Source organism: Pieris brassicae, chromosome 3 (assembly GCF_905147105.1).
Source record: "Pieris brassicae chromosome 3, ilPieBrab1.1, whole genome shotgun sequence".
Lineage (NCBI taxonomy): Eukaryota > Metazoa > Arthropoda > Insecta > Lepidoptera > Pieridae > Pieris > Pieris brassicae.
In genome coordinates this window covers 2,483,412-2,508,498 of record NC_059667.1, presented here as the reverse complement: position 1 = coordinate 2,508,498, position 25,087 = coordinate 2,483,412, and the positions used below count along the sequence as shown (strand labels likewise).

Below are 25,087 nucleotides of genomic sequence, written 5' to 3'. Positions count from 1 at the left end.
TATTGTCTTAAAGACATAAATAAAACTACTTACTAAATAAATGGTAGAGATTCGTGAAACACTAGGCTTATGCAGCTCCGTAGTATTTATAATGAAATAAACTAAGTATATCAATGGTGCTATAACCTTTTTGTAGGTCTGAACCTCATATTTCTGTATCTGATCATCATTTATCAATCTAATAGACAAGTTGGTGATCAGCCTCCCGTCCTTGACACACGCCGTCGACTTTTTGAGTTTAAAGCAACCCGGTTTCGTCACCATGTTTTCTTCACTCTTAGTACAAATGTCAATGCGCACAAAGATATAACTCCATTGGTGCACATCCGGGAATCGAACCTACCTGAAGAATGAGAGTCGCACTCTTAAACCACTAGGCCAACACTAGCCCAAAATGTATATATAATATAAGTTTTATAATGCAATTCAAATATCAGTACCCAACAGGCGACCAGGTTAATTCCTTTTTGAAATTTAGCCCCAGATACAACTTGGCAACGGTCTGGATAATAAATAAAGGAGTAAATATTCTCTGGGAGATGCACAATGCTTTTACGAGTTTATTTTGAAAATTGTTACAAAGAATATGCTTGTGAAAGGACGAGTTTCTCTGTAAAGCTATGTTTTATGGTAGTGTAAAAATTACAAGGTTAGGAATATTTCGTGTATGTCATATAAATTTTCACATCACTCGTGTCGATGTTGTGTCAACCGTAAGTGATACGATGCTAAAAGCATACAATGTTTGAGTCTTGATTATGGCTATGGCTTAGAATTAATAATGAAATAAGGGACAAATGTTTATATGTACCATTCAGAAAATGATAGATGGCCAGTGTTCAGAGGACCTGCAACAAAATACTATCCGTATCATCTTGAAGTACATCGTTCCACAACTAAGTGTTTGTTAAGGTAGTTTTTGCCACGCACTACCCTATGTGGAATCAGATACCTGCTGAAGTATTTCCGAACCTATTCGACTTTGGATCCGTCAAAAAATGAACGTACCGATTCTTAAAAGACCGGCACTAGCGAGCCTTCTGGCAATGTGAGTATTTATAGGCGGCAGAGCGGTATTACTTAATATATGGTGAGCCTCCTACTCGTTTGCGGCCATAATAAAATTTCGGCACTTTAAAAAAGAAAATTCATAATACCATTGCATGTAATAAAATAATTTTCATCCAAAATATGGACCATAACTTATTCTCAAATATAAATAAAAGGTGTGATCACAACTGGTAGGGTGAATGCTATTATTAGTGTATTGGCGTAAATATAAATAGTTACAACGGTAAGTATAATGGGTTACCAAAAAAAATCATAATATTACAACGAGGAATATATATATAAAAAATCATCATCTAAGAATAAAGATGATAAAGATATGATTATTGACGTCACACTCTTTCAAACTTTCCAGGTTATGTTTTGTCAGATCTAAATATATTTATCTTTGGTCAAAGAAATATTAAATCCCCAGCATTTCGTAGTAAGCCCAGTCGCGTAGACGCTCGTAGCGCTACGTGCCTCTATGGGAGCACCTCCTACGCTTATGAGGTTCTTAATATACGATGTATTAAATCATATTGAGACATAAATGTAATGAAACTAAAGGGTTTGTAACTTGCAAAAAATAATTGCCTATAAATAAGAATTGCTAATCATTATTATAGATAAAATATTGAAAAATAGGTAATCAAATTTTGCCCTCTTAGCCAAGAAACCTTCTATTATTAAACATTTAATAATGATCACGCTATTTTATATAATAGTATGACCATTACTAATAATAGTTTTATTTACGTTTTATAATACGGTATTTTCATTGTCTTTATTTTGGTAGTATATAGTGTCTGTAAAGTATGTATGATAAATAAGTCAAAATAATATTTATTCTAACTTTTTTTATAATACTTCATAAGACATTGTACGGTTCCTGGGTCAACGGGATGCTTCAAATAATAGAGATTTATTGATTTACTCTATATTTACCACTCGCGTGTTACAATAGAATATGAGCGAAATAATGACGTGCTAATTGCTATATACCGAATGAATACAATTTAACAGTCAAAGAGAGTGCCTACGTCTGGCTATGCTCTCGGGGTGTAACTCCCATGATTTAGTTCGCTATGAACGAATGTAGAAGAGAGTGCCTGCGTCGGGCTATACTCTCGGGACGTAACTCCGACGATTTTGGAAATCGTCACGCTTATAAGTGATCGATATGTACAGCCATGGCACGTACAAACATAGGAATTTGTCAAGCTTGTAAATGAGCAAGAATGTACGAACCTTGGCACGTACATAGGGATCATCACGCTTATAAACTAAGAAAGCCTGAGTGAGCAAAATGTACAGCCTTGGCTCGTACATACTCCCCCAGGCAAAAAGTGTAAGATGAATATGTAGTGCTTTACAATATGAAACCATTATATGCTTAACTTAAGGAAATGTTTAACAGTCTCTAAACTTATGTTAACACTTCTTATACTATTCCACGGCACTATCACTAACACTAAGAAATATCGGAGTCCGGTCCCGGGTGGGTCTCCCTGACGCCACTGCGAAACCGGCTGCTGGTTCAGCTGATGCGACACCTACTGCTCCGTGACGTCTCTTGATCTTTATATGATCGTAAAGTCCTATCCACTACCTGTCTTGAGCACATTCTGAGAACTATCATGAGCATAAAAGTACATTACTGTGTTGTTGATTGAAACCATGACCTAGGTTAAATATAATTGTTATAAAATGCAACCGTACCTCGGTAATTTGATATCTACATAATATTATTCATTGTATTTGACGTCTTTCACAGTAGGTCAATCCACTAGCTAACATATGATATTTTGCTGAACTGGCATTCCATGTATTGTTTATGATATTATATTATTCATCCTTTTTCACGTTATAAAATTAAATATGTAATAATAACTTTCACTCAATATTGAATGTAAAGTTTCGACGATGTATGTTATACATAAATGGAACTGTATTTATTTATGCTTAAAGGAATTTTAAGTATAATTTTATAGATGGTGCTTTTCTTTCTTTTCCTTTGGTTACTCATATTGGACTCATAGGATTGCATTACTGAATAAGTTTGCTGTATGTTACTTTTATGAAATCCTGAATCGGTGAACCTGCGATAGTGCGGAGCGATAACGCTTCGCAATCTTCCCCTTTTACGAAAGATATCACTCTTTCTGACCTTTCTTTTTGACCTTCCTGTAAATTCCTTTCTATTTTTAACTCCTTTTTTACTTCGAACCTTCTGCTTTTTCACGAATGCTTGTTGCTTAATATATTTCTTGCCTTTATTGATAGGCAAAACATTTAATTTGTGTACCACCTTTTTTGATCCATGCGAACGTTTCCTATTACTGTTTCTAGTTATGATTCTATTGTTTCTTACAACCTTGTCGGACCCTTGTGTTAAGTTGCATTGCAAATACGCCCCCGTAGGCACTTTAATCGGTGCTTCCAACAAAGGTTTAGATAATACTAAGCTGCGATTTCGGTTTTTATTAATCGTAGAAGACATGGATGAAGACAAGTTTTGTTTATCTTCTGTTTCTTGCTTGACTTGTAAGCATTTCATTCTCTTGATACCCACATTAACGCGATGTGATTTATCTTCTTCGCTTACTTTACAATCAAGTTGCGTTTGCTGCTCTATGGGTTGCCATGTCGGCTTGCTAATAGATTCAATGGATAATTTACCATCAATGTTCTTTTTGGTACTCACATTGGGGTTATTATTATGAACTGAACAACTGGTCATTGTAAGTTGACCTGTATTATGTTGTAAGGGACCCCCTTCTGCCCCGGAAATGATGCCATGATGCTCCATGCTATCTGAAGTAAACGATTGTACTACGCTCTTTACTAATTTGGATAATTCTCCTCCTTGACCAATATCTGCATAAGTACTGTGCTTATCCATAGGTAATTTACTACCAGTTTTCTCCTTAGTAGAGAGTAGCGTAATTTGATCCGTACTTTTGTGAAAGGTCTCTCCTACCCCGGAAATGAAGCTGTGATGTTCTATGCTCTCTGAAGATAACGATTGTACTACGCTCCTTACTAATTTGGATAATTCTCCTCCTTGGCCAATATCTGCATAAGTACTGTGCTTGTCACCATTTCCTGCTATTTCTTCCACCCTTGCCGAAGACGAAGAATTTTTATTTTCCATTTTATATTGAAATGATTGCTCTTCTTGCGTAGTAGAATAATTTAAATTTAAATTAAATAGTGCATCGTGCAGGATCGTGTTATGTTTTTGAGAACAAATCATGCATCTTTTATGCGAGAAGCAAACTTCCACTTCATGTTTAAATAAACAATTTGTGCAAAGCTGCAATCTTAAAATTGTATCAACCCTGTCATTAAAATGTTTTGCTAAAAATGATTGACAATTAAACAGGCCATGGTTAGATAAGTTGCATAATTGACAATATTGTATTTTATTTTCATTTCCTCGTTTATTGAAATGCGTCGACAGCGATTTTTTGCTGATGCTACATTTTGATGAAGGTCGCTGTTGTTTTGCAATTAAGTCTTGTCCGGTTTGATTATTAGCCATTTCCAAGGCATATAATGAATTTTTTGAATTATGTGAATCCCTAAGTACCGGTGATTCCATATGAATTTCTAGAAAATTCTTCTGTAGGCTTTTAGAATGCAATTTGAGATTTATCTCTCTTCTATGGTGCCTATATATAGCTTCCTGCTCGTAAAATTTATTCTGATACTCCGTGTTGGAGCCTCCAAGATCAGCATCTATTTCGATATGGGTTTTAAAGATTAACCCCCATTGGAATTTTAATATTTCTAGGGCTTCTTCAAGATCATATTTATCCGATGACGAGTATCCATTAGATAGTTCTAACATACTATCAAAGGACCTAAATAAAGCTGCTTGTTTACGAAGCAACTCTTCGGTTTTTTTTGAATACCTGAAGGATTTCAGGCTGTCAGTGAAAGAAGCTTGGAACAAATTCTCCATTATGGTATATATTATTAACTAGTTTATATATAATATACTTAGTAAATTCTTAAACGAATGTTTTATAAAATACGTAGTAACAATGCGTTACCATTCGCTTCTGCCTGATAAAATGCTCAGAATAAATGAGATAATTCTCAGAATTATAGTGCTCAAAACAAATGGAAAGGACTTACCTACTGCAATGGCTGCTTTCCTCTTCTTGTTATGTTGCGTGTAGATTAGTACCCGACGTCTTCCGCCACACCGTGTTGACGGATACGGGATTGTTTATTATCTTTTAAAAGGACCTTCTAGACCCTTTGCTTGCTTCTCTGCTACGCTTCTCTGTAAATGCTTGTACCTCCAGGATACATTCTGTGCTTTAAACAATTGGAGAGGACTTACTGTACCGAGCGCTGTCGCTTGCCTCTCTATGTTGAAGATTGACGTCCGTCGCCTTGTTCTAGGTTGAAAGGACGCCGATATATTTTGACCCGTCTGGATTCTTGAAAAAATTTGGGAGAGGACTTACTGCAGTTTACCTCTCTCCGTTGAAGATTGTCGCCTTGTACTAGGTTGAAAGGACGCCGATATATTTGGACTAGTCTGGATCCTTGAAAACGTTGCTCTCCTCTTTTCTATTGATGCGGATGATGGTATTTGATTTGCTTGATGACCCAACGAACCAGCAGTGGGATGTTTTTCCACGGCGCCGATCTTCAGGAAAACGGAGTAAAACGCGAACGCGATCAACTGAACGCGAAAGACCCGCTATTCCCGGATAGCTCGAAGGACCAAAATTTACGATTCTGGATGGCTCGAAGGACCAAAATGTACGGTTCCTGGGTCAACGGGATGCTTCAAATAATAGAGATTTATTGATTTACTCTATATTTACCACTCGCGTGTTACAATAGAATATGAGCGAAATAATGACGTGCTAATTGCTATATACCGAATGAATACAATTTAACAGTCAAAGAGAGTGCCTACGTCTGGCTATGCTCTCGGGGTGTAACTCCCATGATTTAGTTCGCTATGAACGAATGTAGAAGAGAGTGCCTGCGTCGGGCTATACTCTCGGGACGTAACTCCCATGATTTAGGTCGCTATGAACGAATGTAGAAGAGAGTGCCTGCATCGGGCTATACTCTCGGGACGTAACTCCGACGATTTTGGAAATCGTCACGCTTATAAGTGATCGATATGTACATCCATGGCACGTACAAACATAGGAATTTGTCAAGCTTGTAAACGAGCAAGAATGTACGAACCTTGGCACGTACATAGGGATCATCACGCTTATAAACTAAGAAAGCCTAAGTGAGCAAAATGTACAGCCTTGGCTCGTACAGACATTGTCCATTAAAACACTATATTATAATATTTTTAGTTTCACTAACTCAAACAGGTTATTTTCTTTAGGTGTTAATTTCTTGATGAGTTGCCTCAGCATTCACATGAAAATTAAAACCTTTTTACCGTACTTTTTACGTATTCCTTGTGAATACTTTTATTTGACAAACCAATTTAATTAATCTAAAATGAATCTTTTATATTTTGTCCACAGTAAGGTCATGCGCCGGTCGTGGCATATGCGCGCATGGGCGTGCACGTGATCATCAGTGTAAAAATGGCCCGCGACGTTGGGCTGTTTCTTTTGCTGTGTCTAGTGCGTTGTGACACTAAGACTGTATTGCAGGACAAACTAGGTAAGTGACTTTTAGTGGCACTATCAAAGGGTTTATTTGTCTCGATATCGTTGACGTTGATAATCTTAGCTGCACGCTTTCAATAAATGCAAATGTTTGTTGATCAGAAAGCTACACTCGACTGTAATTCATTACGAAAAGCAAAAGGCAGATTGTTGCACTTTACGAACAAATTTTTGCTATTAATGACCAAGATATGTTGAAAACTTTCAAGTCAGGAATATTTAGATGCACATATTCTGCAATAGCGTCGAAACTCTAAAGCCTCAGATTATTTAGAAGCAAATTTAGCATATTTTAGCATAAGCCAAACGTTCTGGACCCAAATTTCGTGCACAAGGAGTTCATACGTTAGTTAACTTGTAAAATATGTTACGTTCAAACATAAAGACGAGGCTTTAATGGACATGCAATATAAAGCGGATTTTATTCTACATTTTCAATTACTAATTATATCTGTAATCGACCTCAAAGACATTCTCCAGTCGTTGGAGTCCATTTTTATGTATATTTTTTAATTATGATTATGATGAAATTAAAGTGACGTAGTTATATGATGAGCATGTAGTTCTTTCTGACAAAAAGCTTGCTTAACATTATCACAAACAAAATATACGATTCCATAAAAGCTTGTTTGTATATTTGACAACACGGGCAAAACAAAGCGGTTATGAATAATAACTCTATAATCCATGCTTTGTACATCGTGACAGCTGCTTTTCATTTATCAAATTTATGTCCTTCCGGGTAATTTTGAGTTGAAAGAAAAATATTCGTCCAGATTTTGTACGGCGTTTAGTGTAGACTTTTACGAAAATGTATGGCCTATTATTTAACCATGAATTTTGCACAAAATGTTTTAAATTTCACGCAACGTACTCATTGTTTTTTGGTAACTAGTTAGGGCTATTATAACGCCGGCGACACACTCGCGAGGCCCCTAGTATTGATTATCCATGTGAGGCGGTACAAATTAACATCAAATGAGCTTCCTAATAGCTCTCTGTTCTTTAAAAAAAATCATGAGTTTCGAATCCCAGTTGTTCTTCATCATTTTTACTTTCAACTTTTCGACTACACAAGTTATTTAAGAAACAAATATGTTTATAATATGGTTATAAGTATGCCTATTTATTTTAACTTTTAGAAAAACTAAAGAAACGTTAAAAGTTTACAATATGGCGTGCGACGTCGTGAAATATCAAAGTAAATGTTGAGTCTTCGTTCCGCTCGTAAAAACATTTAAATTGTAATACAAGTTTGTTAAAATTTCACTTTTTACGCCATGAACCAATAAAAACTGTATTCACATACATATATTTTGTACTATACCGAGTTGAGTAGAAGCTTGTTATAGTTATCATGTCATTTGAAAGTGACCTGAAGTAAAAAAAAAACACTACAACCCGTGGTTTTTGTGTCTAATTTTTGTTTTTTTTTTAAGGCAAGAAGGTAATAAATCTATGCTCGATACACTCCTAAATATTTTTTGACCGTGTGAAATAACTTTATTGTAAAAACCCCATACTGGGCTTAATTCAGAAACCATATACATTAACTATCGAATGTATTAAACAAAACATGTGTGTAAACATGATATAGATAGACATTCTTTGGCGTAATAAGATAAAATTATCTTTCTTCTTATTCTACGTATGTAGAAATAACGACACTAACAATGGAAAGAAGGTATGTATTTTAAAGCACGCATTATCTAGTTTAATAATGTTTATTTAAATATTACAAAAAAATATTTCTACATAATTAAATAAATGGATATTTTTATTTTAAAATGCTAACTTCAGGTTGTCCGTAGTTTGTGACGGTGTAGCGTGCATCGTTTTCTCTCATAATCATTCCCTAACGCACCAATAGAAGTATAACTTAATAAAAAATTGAAAAGTCTGTATTTTAGTACTAATCTGGAATACATTATGTGCCTCCGACGGAGTGAAGGCCTCCTCCTAATTCTTCCAGACGTCTCTCATCCTCATTACCATTTTTCAATGCTTCTTCATGATCCTTTCACACCCACTAGATCTCAGATATATTATATATTATAAAAAAATATAATAACAACATACCTTGTTTTCTTATACCCTAGTTGACGCCATCTGTCGTTACTCATAATATTAATGTGTTTATCAATACAATGATCGTAAAAATTTAATATTCCTAAACGACGTACACCTGATGCCTCTATACGAGTATATAATGTAATGAAATTGTAAATGGCCGTTGTCTATATATAACTTAAAGATATGAAAAACATAAAAGTTATCCAGGGGATGAAAATGTAGAATGAAACATGAAACGTCGCAATCGATTCGATTGTCTTTGGCCAACGTCATTGTTACGAATGATACGTCAGTACATCACACTGTATGGTATCGTCTTTTGTCTGTCATTCTACATGGTCGATGGTCTCTTCTTAATCCACGGCAGATAATATTTTAACGGCTCAGGTGCGTAGCGAGTGTCTATTCCATCAACCCCGACGTCATGGGTATCTGATAAAACCTGTTTCGCAAGATCAATACATCCTCTTGCTTACGGCATAATTTGAAATGGATACTTCATATTATTAATTTAAAATAAATAAGTTTTATTATTCTCTCTAAAAAAGAAGTTAATCCAAATTCTACAATTGTTTTGTAACAAAAAAAATGTGATTATTGCCTCAATTTATACTTTAAAACTCTGTGCATGCAACTGTTTGATTGTATACGTTTAGTAAAAAATCCTTACAAAACCATTTTACAACAATATTATTGATTTAGCGCGTAAATACAATCTCTCTCTCTTAATTAAAGACGCATCGTAGTGGTATTTAACTTTAATGCTTAATATTACGCTCTTGTAGTAGTGTGGTTAATCCTTATTTGTATATTTATGAACGATTTTTATCAATATTTATTAGTTTAATTATTATTTAAGGTAGATAGGAATGCGAAGATAACTAATTAATAGGTTGTAGTAAGTACGATTCCTGAAAATTTAAAGCAAATACATTCAGTACCTCAAGAATATCAGTTTGGGTGTGCTTATAAACGATTTTTATCTATATTTATTAGTAAAAACTGTTTTTTAAGGTAGATATGAATGCGAAGATAACTAATAAATAGGTTGTAGTAAGTACGATTCCTGAAAATTTAAAACAAATACATTCAGTAATTCAAGAATTTCAGCTGGGGTGTGCTTATAAACGATTTGAATCTATATTTATTAGTAAAAATTGTTTTTTAAGGTAGATAGGAATGCGAAGATAACTAATAAATAGGTTGTAGTAAGTACGATTCCTGAAAATTTTAAGCAAATACATTCAGTAATTCAAGAATATCAGCTGGGGTGTGCTTATAAACGATTTGAATCTATATTTATTAGTAAAAATTGTTTTTTAAGGTAGATAGGAATGCGAAGATAACTAATAAATAGGTTGTAGTAAGTACGATTCCTGAAAATTTAAAGCAAATACATTCAGTACTTCAAAAATATCTGGGGTGTGCTTCGTATACATGAGTCTGTAGATGTAATAAATCTTTGGAGTTTTGAATAAAGCAAATATATTTTTCATCTATAAGCAAACAAAGGCAAATTTTAAAGACTATGTATTGAAAAATCGGTGGATGAAAATTACAAAAACCAGTATTGTTGTGGTATTCCGAGCGAGCGATCAAAGCGATATTGAGTGATATTCCGCGGGCCACTCGCTTTTAAACTAAATATTTTTCGAGGTCTAAAATTTTGAATAAGAGTTTACCTTAGTGAATAAACTCGGCTGAAATTCAAGTTTTTTGAAATTGTAGCAGCAGCTTTTCTTGGTCGAAGTTATATGTACATACAGGAAGGTATATTATAAGTCACAAAATATTGCGGAAAGGAAGAGAAAATTTGTCTATATTGGGGGAAGCCTTCATCGCAAAAGGAGGTTCTCATACTATTAAATTAAGATATTATACTATAAAACGATATTTAAGTATATCGAAAATATATTGTGTAATAGTTTATTTTTTTAATATTTAAATTGGCCGTACCAGCAAGTATTTCTATTATGAAGTAAGACAACGTGAAGAAATTATGTCATAATCATGAAGTACTATGATATAAGCAGAAGTAAGTAAAAGTTTATAATAATACATAGCTTCAATCCGGCAAAAAAGTGTTTTCTTTCATACCTTATTTATTTAAAAGACCCAAAAGATCAAAACAAAAACAATTGATATGCGGTTTGCATGAACATAATTTATATGTTAATTAAATACGGAAGTCGTTGATATTCACTATAAGTGTTGTGACCTAAGTGAATACGAAAAACAAATACCAGAAAAAGTATATTAGTGGGATGTTTAACTAAGAAGTCGTGACGTCATCATTATTCCAGCGGCGCATCACAAACGAGAGATTGGCGGCGCTCCAAGACGCGCATTAGACCCCCGTGGTGCCCAAACCCGACATTAATAAGCCTAATTAACATACGATACTCTTTGCTTTATAATGTAACATATTAACTTTGTAAGTGATATGGGTGATAGTTACAAACGGAACTCTTTCATTTGTTCTGACAGTTAATATTAATTATATCCCCTCTAAGTAGTTTCTGTTTATTTATTAAAACTTCCTTACTGATAAAAATGAGTTACTTAAATTATAAGGGTAGGGATAAGGTCGTCGTAAAGGGGCGAAGGGAAATTGCAAGAAGAGTTGTTTTTATTTTAACAACACTTAAGAATCTAAAAAAAACTTAAAGCGTAAGGTTCATGAATAACAATTCATAACACGACACAAAAAATTTGAAAGTACCTTTATTACGAAATACATTATTAAGCAGGATGTGTTTACGCAGTGATAAATAAAATCATTGGCACTATAACCTTTTTAGGGTTTAGGCCTCCGATTTCTGTATCTGTTTTATAATTATTTGGTACTCGAATAGACAAGTTGGTGATCAGCGTTATGTGTCTGACGCACGCCGTCAAATTTTTCAGTCTAAGCCAATTTCCTTACGATGTTTTCCTTCACCGTTCGAGCGAATGTTAAATGCGCACGAAGAAAGAAAGCCAGGATCGAACCTACGAACTCAAGCGTGAGAACTAGGCCAACACTGCTTTGTTACGCAGTGATTAAAATTGTACACTTAACTGTCACTGAACAAAAACACAATTTAACCCTTATACGTTTTAAGAAATTTAAAACTAACGTAATTTACTAAATTTAAAAGTGTCCAATAACACTACTTACAGTCTTCTCTATTAAGGAGAAGACACTGTTTTTGTGTATTTTTTCCACTTACCACTGTATAGCACTTAATACTAGCGTACACTCTCACTATTTCACTAATTCAGTTAATAATAAGTTTAACGTATTTTGTTACAAAATATTACTAAGCCTTTATTGCTGACTCCTAGTGTGATATATACATAAACACTTATTCAAGTTACATAACCTAACTTAATCTAATACATTATATGTGCCCGTTTTGGTGACTAGCGTGTCCTGTGACCTCTTCCAGCTGCTTCCATTCTCCCCAATGTTCTAGTCCAAGTTGTGCCTCCTATTCTTTTTATATCATCTGCGCATCTCTTTCTCTGTCTTCCTCTTATACTTTTTCCATGTGGTTTCCATTCTATAATAATCGTTGTCCAATTTAACTCTCGTCATGACGTGCCCGGTGAAGCGCCATTTAAATTGCCTTAATTTCTTTAAAATGTCTTCTACATTGGTCGTTAATCTTTTCTCTTCTTCTCTTGTCCGTTGTCTCAGTATTACATCCACTATGCTTCTTACCATTCCTCTTTACTTTCAAGTACTTTTAATTTTTTGTTAAAAATAATTAAATGCAAAAGACTATGTGCTTTTTATATGTAAATAAAATCCCGTCGTATTAAGTTATTTCATAATATATACTAGGTAGAATAAAGTGCATCCCTGCTATTAGGTTCTAATGGAAAATAAATTTCATTATTACCTATGTTAGCTTTTGCTTCATTATAAACATCAATGCATTCGGAATAATGATTGTATAGCGTGATCATTACCTATTCTACTTTATCTAACGTTCCTTCATACCTACTGCGCGACAAACACGAATAAAACGCTCATTGTTGTGTATCTCGATTTCTATAGAGCCGTAGTTGGTTGTAGGAGTTATGATATTGTTCAGTTTATAGAGATAAATTTAAAATGATGGATATCCTATGCATAATAATTAATCGAAACGTGTTTTTTTTGTTTTCTTCTATACATCATATTCTTTGATTACACTAGAATAACGACCACAAGTTTCTACGTGTTAGTCACTTTTTTAATGTCTTTCCGTATTTGTATATACGCGCTATAGAACGTACAAATTAGCCCGTAACTTCACCCGTGTAGTTTCCGTGTTGGTTTTACGATCTCGTTTAAGAAATCATGACTAAATTTCTTACTCAAGAATACAATCTCTGTGTGAAAATTTGTAGTTTTTAATATTAAATCATTCATATAGACAGTTGACACGATCGGAGGTCTGTATGTAAGGATACATTCTTATTTCTTTAATGTATATGCCTTTAAAAGTACAACGCCTGTCTTCCTAGAAAAAACTAAGCATGCATTGGATACAATGGTATTTAACTACAATTTGTAGAAAATACGAATGCTCTACCATTTAAAACAAAACTGATTACTTCGGGAAACACCGACGCTTGTAGCGAAATCTCTGTAAGCACGTTCCCACAGTAAATTCAAACTCACAGTAACAGTTACGTAAATAAAGAAGAATAGCTAAAATCTGTGCGGCCTGTGTGAAACGCCTTAATAAAGTTCTTTTTAACGTTATAAATGCGGTGAGGCAATAGTTTTTCCATTTAATCGTATTAACAAAGATTGGTATCAGTTAATAGATTTAGTGAATTAATTTGAAGTAATTGTTTGATATGTGTCTATTGAACTTGTATTAGTTTTGTCTGTTATGAAAGTTATTTATTCTAATACTTTAGCTTTTTTACGTATGGGAGAGAGATGTTCTCTCTGGTTATGTGTTTTGATTAAGTTGCTTATTATTATTGACATCTCGCGAAATTTTTTGGGACTTTAAAAGTTTTTGTCTTTTCGACAACATGTACCATTTATTCATTTCCGGTTAAAACTCTAAATTTTCTCTCTCCATAAAAACCTCCATCAAAGGTCAAGGAATTAATAAAAAATATTAGAATGCATTGTCGTCTTCGAATTGTTCATACATATTTGGCGATTAATTTCTATTTATATAGATATGTTGAGTGGCCAACAATCCTCTTTATTCTATAACAATAATTAATATATAGAATCAGGGTATATACACACATTATACATACACGCATACTCACATTTAGAATATCTCAAAACTGGTGCAAAGTAAAAATTATCCTGATAAAAATCTTTTTAGTTATTCCCAATGTCCATCCGATTTTAAGGCAACGCACATTTTTGATGGCTTTGGTTGACGTCGTTTTACTATTGTTTTATAATTAAAAACGATTACTTCTGTCTAAACAAAAATCACATTATCTGTAGCCATATTTGATTACATATAAAAACACTCGAATCATTGCTACAAACAAAGCGACTTTGTTTATTGCAACAAATAAAAACTTTAATTTATTCTATTTCTGAAAATTTTAACAAAAGTTATATATAGTTCGTCTATTTCCGTACAGCCCGCGTTGTAAAGTTTTGAACTAGTTGAACTTCTGTTCAGGGCAGAATTTTAAAATCGAACAGTTGACCCGAAATAGGGCTTTTATAGAAGCTATATATTGGAATAATAGGTTTTGTAATATGAAAATTATCTTCAGGAGATCATTATGACTGCATTGTATTACGGGTTATAACTACTTCAATGTATATATCATAAAATACACTGGAGTAGCCAAAAAAAAGGCAAAAATTCAAAGCAATTGTGAGACTATCGTCCTTGGTTTCTAGGTGCGTTTAATAAGCATTTTACTAAGCATAAGTTAATGAATATGCAATTCTCGTGTCACAATGTTCGTTCCCATACTCCTTCGAAACGGCTCGACCGAGGCTTATGAATTTTTTATGCATATTCAGTAAGTCTGAGAATCGGCTACTACCTATCTTTCAAACCCCTTAGTGATAAGGGGTGTCCACCCCAAAAAAATAATGTATTTTTAGACATTTATTTTTTTGTTTTTTATTTTTTTATGCAACAACATACAAAAATACATACAACCCTATAGATAGATAGGTTATTTTTATTGAACTAAAGAAATGTTTCCTGGAAATAATATACTTGGCAAAACGACGTTTGCCGGGTCAGCTAGTATGATTATAAAATCCTTAGATCTTATTCTACAAACTACGAGATTGCAGATTTAACAGATGCGAAAAACGCATGGTTAGCATCCAACTCTGGCTTGAGTTTGCCTTCTAGCTTCAACTTTCAAAGGAGCTGGAATGATCTTCTTTGCAAATCTGAATTCCAAAAGTTATTCGGTCACATTTCAATAACAGACCGCGCAAGGTTGGTGGCTGTGGGGACTTGGGTAGCCGGCTTAATGCTTATCCTTCTCCAAAACACTGGCACTCCTTTGAACCCTTAATTACTTCGCATTGCCATGGCGTGGCTATGATGTAAGCAGTTTGGGCCTACATTGTCTCCATTGCCAAATAAGTACCAGTAGTTTTTTTCACCACGACATCTTACGCTGTTCTCTTGCCTCCGTCCATTTTGGATGTCCATATTCCAGCTATTTTAGAGCCAACGGCATCGTTAGAGACGATGGCAAACGGCTCGATGGGATGTCGTAAATCTCTTGGAAAATGGGACGGGCTTTAGTAGTGGATGTTACTTGTGTGCACGTTTGCCCTTCGAACAAGCAAGAAAGCTGGGGCGGCCGCAGAGTAGGAGGAATATATTAAACGGCTCAAATATATGAGCAATATCTATGCAACATTAAGCATAAAAATAACTGAATAGAATTGATGATTTGATTTATTTGTTAATTGATGCCAAAAAATTTCGACCACGTTCGATTTAGATTCAGAATCAGTCACATTGATTCGCACTCAAGAACATTTCAGAAAATTGGGATCGAGGAAATAGGGGCAGAGATGCGTGACGTCACAAAACATCCCTATATTGCATTCTTCACATAATACTGAACGGAAATTGATCGGATTTCAAAAGGGTCCGCCATTAGTTTTTGCCTGATTGGAGAGAGCTTTGAAATGTTAAGTGAAGTGAACGTTTGAACGCTATTTCCATTTTTTTTTCTATATCCACTTCATTTATTATTTTGCGTGACAAAAATATTAAGAAGTGTTATATTAAAAAAAGTATAGTAATAATAATCTAGTATCACTACATTCCTACAATATTGGCCTCAGATTGCATACGGTTGTTTGATAATTTTCAGTATTATCGATTCAGTCGATGCTTTGAGGCTTTGAGACGTGCAGACTTACTCACTGACTGACTCACCGTACGAGAGAGTGTGAGTTTCGCGTTGTTGTAGTGCAATGGTGGACAGCTGGGCAGCTAACCTACGACCTCAAAGAGTTACACGCTGAAGCCAATGATATAAACGATAGTTTATTGAGAAATATTAAGTAAATTAAAATGTGATAAGGTTTCAAGAAAAAAAATAACTACAAGAGACGTACGATGGATATAGTCTAGAGAATTGCATACTTGAACCTTCTTACACAAGACAAAAAGGCAAATACAACCCTAAATATAATTTATTCACGTACAAATAAAATTCAATAGAATATTCGCTTCAGGTTTGCCAAGCAAATAAGACAGTGCGGTCGCCAAGAGCCGAAGAATCCTAGAAAAGATTCGTTCGGAATCAAATCTGGCCGGTTGGATGTCAGCCAACTCACCTTAGAGCCCGCGGTGAATAACTCGAGCTAAGCAATTGATCGTTGCAGTTTTTTAACGAAAACCTCTTTGAATGCGTTGTAATGTTTACTAAAATTAAAATTGCAATATACTCCTTTACATTATAAAAATTGTAAAGGTGGTTCTGTAAGCTAATAAATAGCTAAATAAGATAAAATATAAATGCTGTTAGCGTTTTCTCGGCTCTGAGTTTTGCCTAATAAACGACCTACTTGGCTAGGAATACAATCGATTTAAGAAGAGAAACAGAAGTCTGAAGCCAAGATGGGGGAGCAACGCTAATTGTTATAGCAAATTCATATTTTGAAGAATCAACATGTAAAAGTGTGATTTTACTTTTAAATTAAATTCGTTAACGTTAAACTTATAGAAGGCTCAGACATACTATCAAACTCAAACGGTTTTAAAACTTATGATTATTACAAGATCCTAAATTGATATAATATGCATTACTGTAAGCTGCTTTTAGTCGAGGCTTTTAGCTGGATTTGCACTGAAACCGTCGAAATTGTATGTTATTAAATATTCCTTCAGTAATGGCAATTTAATAAATTTTGCCAACATATTTAACCCCTTAAAAATGGAGGATATCTGTATTTTTTCCCCAAAGTAAATAATCTTTTTGATTTAATTCAGTTTCATCAGTGCAGTAATTTCTGATGTAGATATGTGATAGAGGTAAATGATACAAGTATGAGGTCGGTATAGTTTTTCTACCCCAAGTGATGATGACACTTCTTTTACTCTAAAATATTTTAGCTGTAAAGCCATTACATATTGTTAACGGTAGTTGATTTAGTTCTTAGGGTAGGAAATAAAACACTTCAATGATGACTTAATTCACTATAATTTACTTCACTGATTTTACGTGTACTGTATAACTTCAAACTTGTACGAAGAAAAGGCCCGTGCGCATGTGTCACAACGTCTTTTATAATCACAACTCCCTCCTCCGACTCGACCATCGCACTTCGGGAAAATGGTCGAGTCAATTCGTAACAACTCGTAAACAACCGAACGAGTCAAATGAGTAACTATTGCACATGCGCACTTGTAGCAAGATTCTTAAGAATATGTTTCATAAAAATGTTTAGAATTTAATTAAATTATTATTAGAAGCTAACAATATATTCGTAATAGTTTCCAGTTTTGATAACTAATACAAAAATCACAACCATACAATAAACAATATTTATACCGAATTTAGAAAACTCAAATTAAAATATACATTAGCAAGTCGAAGTTGCGTTGTAAGTACAATTTTATTATCGTAATCTTAACGCAAAGTACTTTAAGTGTGCGCATTTTGTAATTAAAACGGGTGTTTAAAATAAACGCTCGGAAAGATTAAACGATTATGTAGGTTTAAGTTGACTTAAACGTTATGTATAGGTTACAAGGTAAATGCGTACATACAAGGTCAAAATTATATTAACGAAGTATTTCTTTAAGGTTTACGTCAGTAATAAAAGAATTATTGCCTTTATTTGTTCTCCATCATAACAAAATAATTTTACGCTATATTAAAAATTAATCTCATAGTATCATAACAGTGTCGTAATATATATGTACAGGAGGTAAACGAGCTGGAGGGCTGAAATATTGAGCGTAAACGGATATTGTAATAGAAGTATAGTGGTAAGTAAGTGGTAAAGTCGTTCAAACCACGACTGTGCATATCATGCATATATTGATGTCTAAATCATTTTATAGTTTTATATTTTATAGATATAAAAAAATCTATTTTTTTATTTCATGTTAATGTTTACCTCAATAACACCAGTGAGTCATTATTTCAACATTAATAATTTATGAACATTATGACAAAGATCGCCGTGTTGAAAAGTATTTTAATATTAATATATTTTGATGCTTAAATAAAAACTTATTATTTTTAATTAAGTAATTTTTTACGTATGATAACTAAATTTAGATATAAACGTTTAATTTTCCAAAACAATATCTACAATTCTCATTCACAATCAGGACAGATAGAGATTGAAAAACAACGAGCTACGAGAAAAGTACAAAATTGTCCCGGACAATGCATATTGCTCTGCCGTGACTCTGGGGAGCCTGGGGAAGGCTGTAAATAGACGTTTGAGATATTACAATTGTGACGAAAATAATTTACGCTTTATAAGTTTCTTTACGAGCTTGCAAGATTATTAAAAATACAATTGTTAAATCAGACAGAAGTCTTAAAGTTAAATAAAGTTTCACCAAGGCTTTTTTTTATTATAGGCGATAAGAAAGAAACAGTTAAAAGATATGGCTATTAATTGTCTTTTTCTTATGACCTAAGCTTATCTTCAATTAACATAAGTAAAAAGTTAAATAGTACAAATGATTCTTGTCATTTTTTTTACTATTTTGGTAGGTAGTACCGGTAGATAGACTCAAAAGCTGGTGCATTCCTCGTTTGACCAATTAGTATACCAATACAGCGAGAAAATGCTGCCAAAATTAAAGATACACTGAAACAGGGACCAAATTTTTTAAACGTGTTTTATTTTTCTATTTATATTTTTTAAATTGTTATTATTACTGTAGGTTAAGAACATTGTAAATACTACTGTTTGTGTGTTGTACAAGTATACATTATTATTTATAACTTGATCTTATAAGGTATACAACTATGTTATATGTGCTATCAGTTTATAAAATCTATATGAGTACAGAGGCAAAAGTAAAAAAAATACGTAGCTATAAAAATTAAATATGTTCCTGTTAGCCCCAGCGTCCCCTGTAATAAAATTGCATTTTGATTGTACTCATGTTACACGCGGCTGGTCACAATTTCTTATTATTACATTTTATAAGGTTTTATGAATGTCGCAACTTCAATGATAAATGCTTGGTTAGGTTAGTAGTTAGTAGTTGCTTATTAAATTATCACTATTTACTATTATATACAAAAATTACGAATTTTGCGTCTCCTGAGACATGAAGGTTATGATTTATTAGTATTGTTCGGAAATAGGTTATTAGCATATGCCTATATTATTTAGGATACTTACGCAACACCAAATAACACAAACTTTTTTAACTAATAATTCCAGGCTAAATAGAAGGTGACCTAAGTGAAGATACACATAGCACCAATACTTTGTTCAGAAGCCCATCTTCGTAAGTTTAAGTAGCCATTATGATCGCAAACCATTATAGTTAACGCTATATACACTAGGAGTTTTCAAATAGTAAAGTTTGAAATTATGATTTAAGCTGAATATGGTCTCCGAACAACATAATTAAGAATTGTTTATCGTTTCCAAGGTGTAAAATATGGAACTTCTACTGTTTAGAAATAAATATACACATGTTTTTAACTCATAAAGTCAAGTAGTTGCGCTACTTTGTTTTGGCTGCGGATTTTACCCATTTCTTCGATTATATGTTTTTAAACACAAGTAGGTCAGCCTACGCCTGACACATTACGTAAACATTTGTGTTTTAAGGCACACCAGATACCTCTGCATGTTTAGTTTTAATTGCGCACTTTTCTCGCAAGCTATTGGTATGTGTAATAAAACCTTTATTTAACTTAATACACAAGATACAATACCTACTCCATTATAACATTTTGGTACTTCATCCTCTATCGATCTATCTACGTGTGAAACTGATTTTCCGTACGAAACTTACGCTTTAGAAGATTTATTCCTTTACCTTTTTGATTTCGGCTCATGCCATGCAATATTTTTCTTCTCTATCGCGTTGATTTGTTACATAATTATTTTAGAGATTAGAAATGTTTCATTTATTAGTCTAAAGCTGAAAATCATTCAATTAATAAATTTTGATACTCTTTTAATTTACCATATTATGTTTATTTATAAATAATAATATTATATGTAGATATAAAACAACAATTTATGCATTAAGAAATTTTAGGGATTACGATTAAAATATTAATAAAAAACCATTAGACTCTATATGATTACATGATATGGAGACTTTCTAGTAATACAATATTTTGCCGCGTACATTTTTTTTAAATATAATACTTATTATGAATTATAATAATGTTAATGTAATAAAAAAAGTTTTTTGCCAGTTCTTCTTCATAATTACTGTACTTGTTTATTTTATTTATTTATTAACACTTCGTTACACTACAATATAAAAAAAAGAACATAATTAAATCAAAAGGAAGAACTGGCGGTCTTAACGCTTTCGAGCGATCTATTCCAGGCAATCACCACCTTTTGAATAAAGTTATTTTGTCTTTGAGTTTCAGTTTGAACTATGTCCAATGAAAGTTATTCTATTGTTATGTGGAATTTTCGGATATCATTTCACCAATTCAGCAGCCTGTTCCTTTGATACTACATTCCACGCAAAGAGTCATCCGATTCACCACGGGGTCAGTTTTCCACAGCAGAGCAATTTTGAGACTATCAATGCACTACCTACTACTTTATAACCAGCTGTTCAAGTATTTCTGAACCGTTATAAACTAGAGATATTCAAGAGTGTACCTTTAAAGCCGGCACTTGCGACACCTCGCCCTGCTCACCCGCACCTCCTGCTCCGTAGTTGTGGCGGTAAGCACTTAATTCTAAGCCTTCGTTTGATTCCTGTTTAAATAAATAAGTATAAGTTAAATGTATACAAATACCTAATATTCTCGCTTACACCACAGTCTTTTTCAGTCGTCTTTCATATACATTTTTTTGCATATATTATTGTTAATCTTAAAAACTACGTATTGATTAATAAAATTTTCGAAATAACTATAATATTTCCGGTTCGCACATAAAACAAATCCTTCTTGTTTGGTTTAATGGATAGTTCCACTGGGTGCCATAAAAATACCACAACGAGAGTGGCTGAGTTATAAATTAGCACTTCATACTGTTTTACTGATAATATCATGACATATGGTTTATTAACTAATCACTTTACGTCTAAAGTTCAAAATCAAAAGTTTGTAAAGTGCAACGAAACTTCACATTCATAAATAACTCAATATCATATATTATGCATTTTCTAGACTACAGTAATTCATTGTTATTCTCATCTATTTAAGAATAAAAAATTAAATTTTACAAAAAGTTTTCAGAGGAGTTGATTGGACTAAACTGCAAGTAAGTTTTATTATCGGACGTCAAGGCAGAATAAAAAATACGATCCGTATCACCTTGACGTCCGTCGTTCCACAACTGAGCGTTTCTTAAGGAAATTTCTGCCTAGCACTATCACTATGTGGAACCAACTGCATACTAAAGTATTTCTGAACCAATTTGACTAAGGGTCAAGAAAAGAGCCCACGAATTCTTAAAGGGCTAGCAGCGCGCTATAGGAAAAGCTAGTGTCCATGGAAGGCAGTATCACTTCCTAAGACTTCACATTCATAAATAACTCCATATCATATATTATGCATTTTCTAGACTACAGTAATTCATTGTTATTCTCATCTATTTAAGAATAAAAAATTAAATTTTACAAAAAGTTTTCAGAGGAGGTGATTGGACTAAACTGCAAGTAAGCTTTATTATCGGACGTCAAGGCAGAATAAAAAATACGATCCGTATCACCTTGACGTCCGTCGTTCCACAACTAAGCGTTTCTTAAGGAAATTTCTGCCTAGCACTATCACTATGTGGAACCAACTGCATACTAAAGTATTTCTGAACCAATTTGACTAAGGGTCAAGAAAAGAGCGCACGAATTCTTAAAGGGCTAGAAGCGCGCTTGCGAGCCTTCTGGAAGTGCTAGTGTCCATGGAAGGCAGTATCACTTAACATCGCGTGAGCCTCCTACCCATTTACCTGGTGTAGCATAAAAAAACAAAATAATCACTTCCAACTACAAATGTTAATTTTTACTAGTAATTTCCTATAATTAATAATGTTTTTATTCACCTAAGACTTATTCGCTGAACAATGCGAATATTAAATGTACTAGAAAAATTATCAGTTACAAAATTTATTAAAATGTATGCTGTGATCCAGGTCCTAAACGCGATCAACCAATCTCCTGGTCCTAAAAACACCGTCCAAGTGAATCCTATGAATAATAATAAATAAAAATAATACCCTTTATATACATTGTTAATGCAGTTTTATAAACTGTAGTGCATTTGAAACAAAAAAACAGGTGATCGATGACTTGCAGCGTAGAATCTCGACAAACATGCTATGAATTTCAAATAATATGGATATGCCACGACAGCGCTCTGCAGTTAAGTTGTTTGTTGTATAAAAGTTGCGGCTTGAAACAACAATATTATACTGCAAATATGGATTTTATGTTAAACTAGTGACTACAATCTTCTACTGATAACAATAATAGGATTTTATTTGCCCTTTTTTATTAAGTAACTATAAAACTAGGAAATAAAAAGAAATATTTGAGTAAAAAAGGAACTGCACTAGCCCCCGTACGAGGATTCCCTTTCGTTGGCGTCTAGTCTCATCCAATTCACCGTAAATACATTTGACATAATAATACATACACTTGCAATATTATAATTTAAGTCCAATAACTGTTAACTTTATTTTACTCTTTTAATAAAGAGTACACAGCAGCTGCAATGTAAGTTCACAAAATACATATAGGAGAAGATATAAATACAACGCCCGCAAGTACTCAAAATTCCCAAATTGTTATTAATACAATATTGTAATAATAAATGCATATTAATGAAAACTAAAATTTACAATAATTAAAAAAATAATTATACAAGCTACAAAAGTTAAAATCAAACATTGAAAAACTGTATTTGTGCTAAGTACATCCTTAATTTATGAGTTATGCCATATAAGCCACTCCAGTTTCCGGTTTCACTAAATGTAATTTGATCATAAGTTTTAATACCATTGTTGGCTGTCCACCGTTGCTCTGTTAGTCAGCCTAAGTGACCTACCCACCTCCATTTAGCTTAAAAAGTCATTATCGTCTGTTTTGTCTTGCTTATTATAACTGTACTACGTATTTTGTCACTTTAAATTTTTTTTGCGTGGCTTTTCTCCAACTTTCTTTAGCTTACTATGAGATTGTGATTCGGCGTGATTATTTAAATTAATTTAAAGCAAATTTATTGTATTATTTTCATACAAAGTATATGTGTGAGACGAGCCATCGTCACACATCGAATTAATGAAATATTTTTAATTATTGTATTAAAATTAAAATAATTGTATATGTGTTTAAAGTTGTTCGGTGTATTTAATTAAACATTTGTATTTTATTTTCCTTAAGGCAATAGACATATCAATTACTGTAACTTGACTAGAGGTGAATAAAGCTTAGGATATCAGGCATTAGTGGTTTTTGGTCCTTTGGTTACATTATTTAAGGCTCAATTTAAAACGGTCCTTAATCCAGTAAAACACTTCAGTGCTCTTCTGTACGGACACACCTTTGCCCTTTACGGACTTTGGAACTCATTAAAATTCCTCCTGAGTCCTTGTACGTGAAGTACAGCCAACGAACAAAGTTTTTGTATGATATATATGACTTGATTAATGAAGGTTTCAAAAAAAAAATTCACATACATGCAAAAATCTTGATATGATTATGTTAAAAAGTTCAGATATGAGCACAGTTGTTACTTGAACAAATTTTTAATAGAGAACAATATAAGACTGGAAATACATATGTAAATGTAATCATACGTTAAAGGAGAACTTTTTTTTCTACGTTAAGAGAGATCTTGAGAATACCGACATGCTTTAAGCCTAATAACTTTTGCCGCACAGTATTCTACTGTAAGGTGCTGATGCAGAGGTTGAATCCATATCTGTGCTGCAGAAGCGGGCAGTTCGAGGTATTTATTGTGTCTCCCCTAGGGAGTCGGTACGGAATAACTTTTAGGAATTAAATATTATGACACTATCTCGTGAAACCTTTTTGAAGCCTTGTTGTATGTACAAAAAGTTATAAACGGTTAGAACAAATAGTTAATTTCACTAGTATAAGACTCTAACGAATTTAAGCGTATGACCAGGCCAACCAACCAGGCTCCAGAAAATAAACCACTACACAATATGGAAATTATATTCGTTTTTACAACAACATTAAATAAATTCAAAGCTCTCGTTAAACGTAAATTAATCAATAAATTATTTTGTAAATTGGATGAATATATAAATGATCCTAATGCTTGGGAGTGATTTGCTCCAGTTAAAAAAATTGTTTGACTCAAAACTTAGCGATTAAAAAGAGTGGCGGAGAGTTTTTTTGCCAGTTCTTCTTGCCGCTCTACGCTCTTGAGTTGCGAACTCGTAGTAAATGAAAATTTACAATTAATTTAACTTCTTTTCTGACGTTCATAAGTGTACTTGTTCACCTATATGAATAAAATTAGATATTTTGAGTTTCATAAACAAGACAAAAAGTTATAGCATAGCATATATGAATTTTTATACAAAAGGTATTTACTTAACTACAATATTTAAAGTATATTAAGCAAGTGCAGAGTGCAGTGTTGGTTTAGTCACTTCAACGTGCAACTCTTATCCCTGAGGTAGTAGGTTCTTGATC

The 25,087-nt window shown here is 33.3% G+C and overlaps 1 protein-coding gene across 1 annotated transcript in view; it reads left to right on the top strand.

The window, feature by feature from the left end:
- LOC123707498 (nephrin) overlaps nt 1-25,087 on the top strand; it is a 354,939-nt gene that overhangs the window by 50,963 nt on the left and 278,889 nt on the right. The window contains exon 2 of the mRNA XM_045657591.1: nt 6,570-6,711. Coding sequence (XP_045513547.1) covers nt 6,603-6,711 — 109 coding nt within the window. The 5' untranslated portion in view covers nt 6,570-6,602. The remainder of the gene's footprint in view (nt 1-6,569; nt 6,712-25,087) is intronic.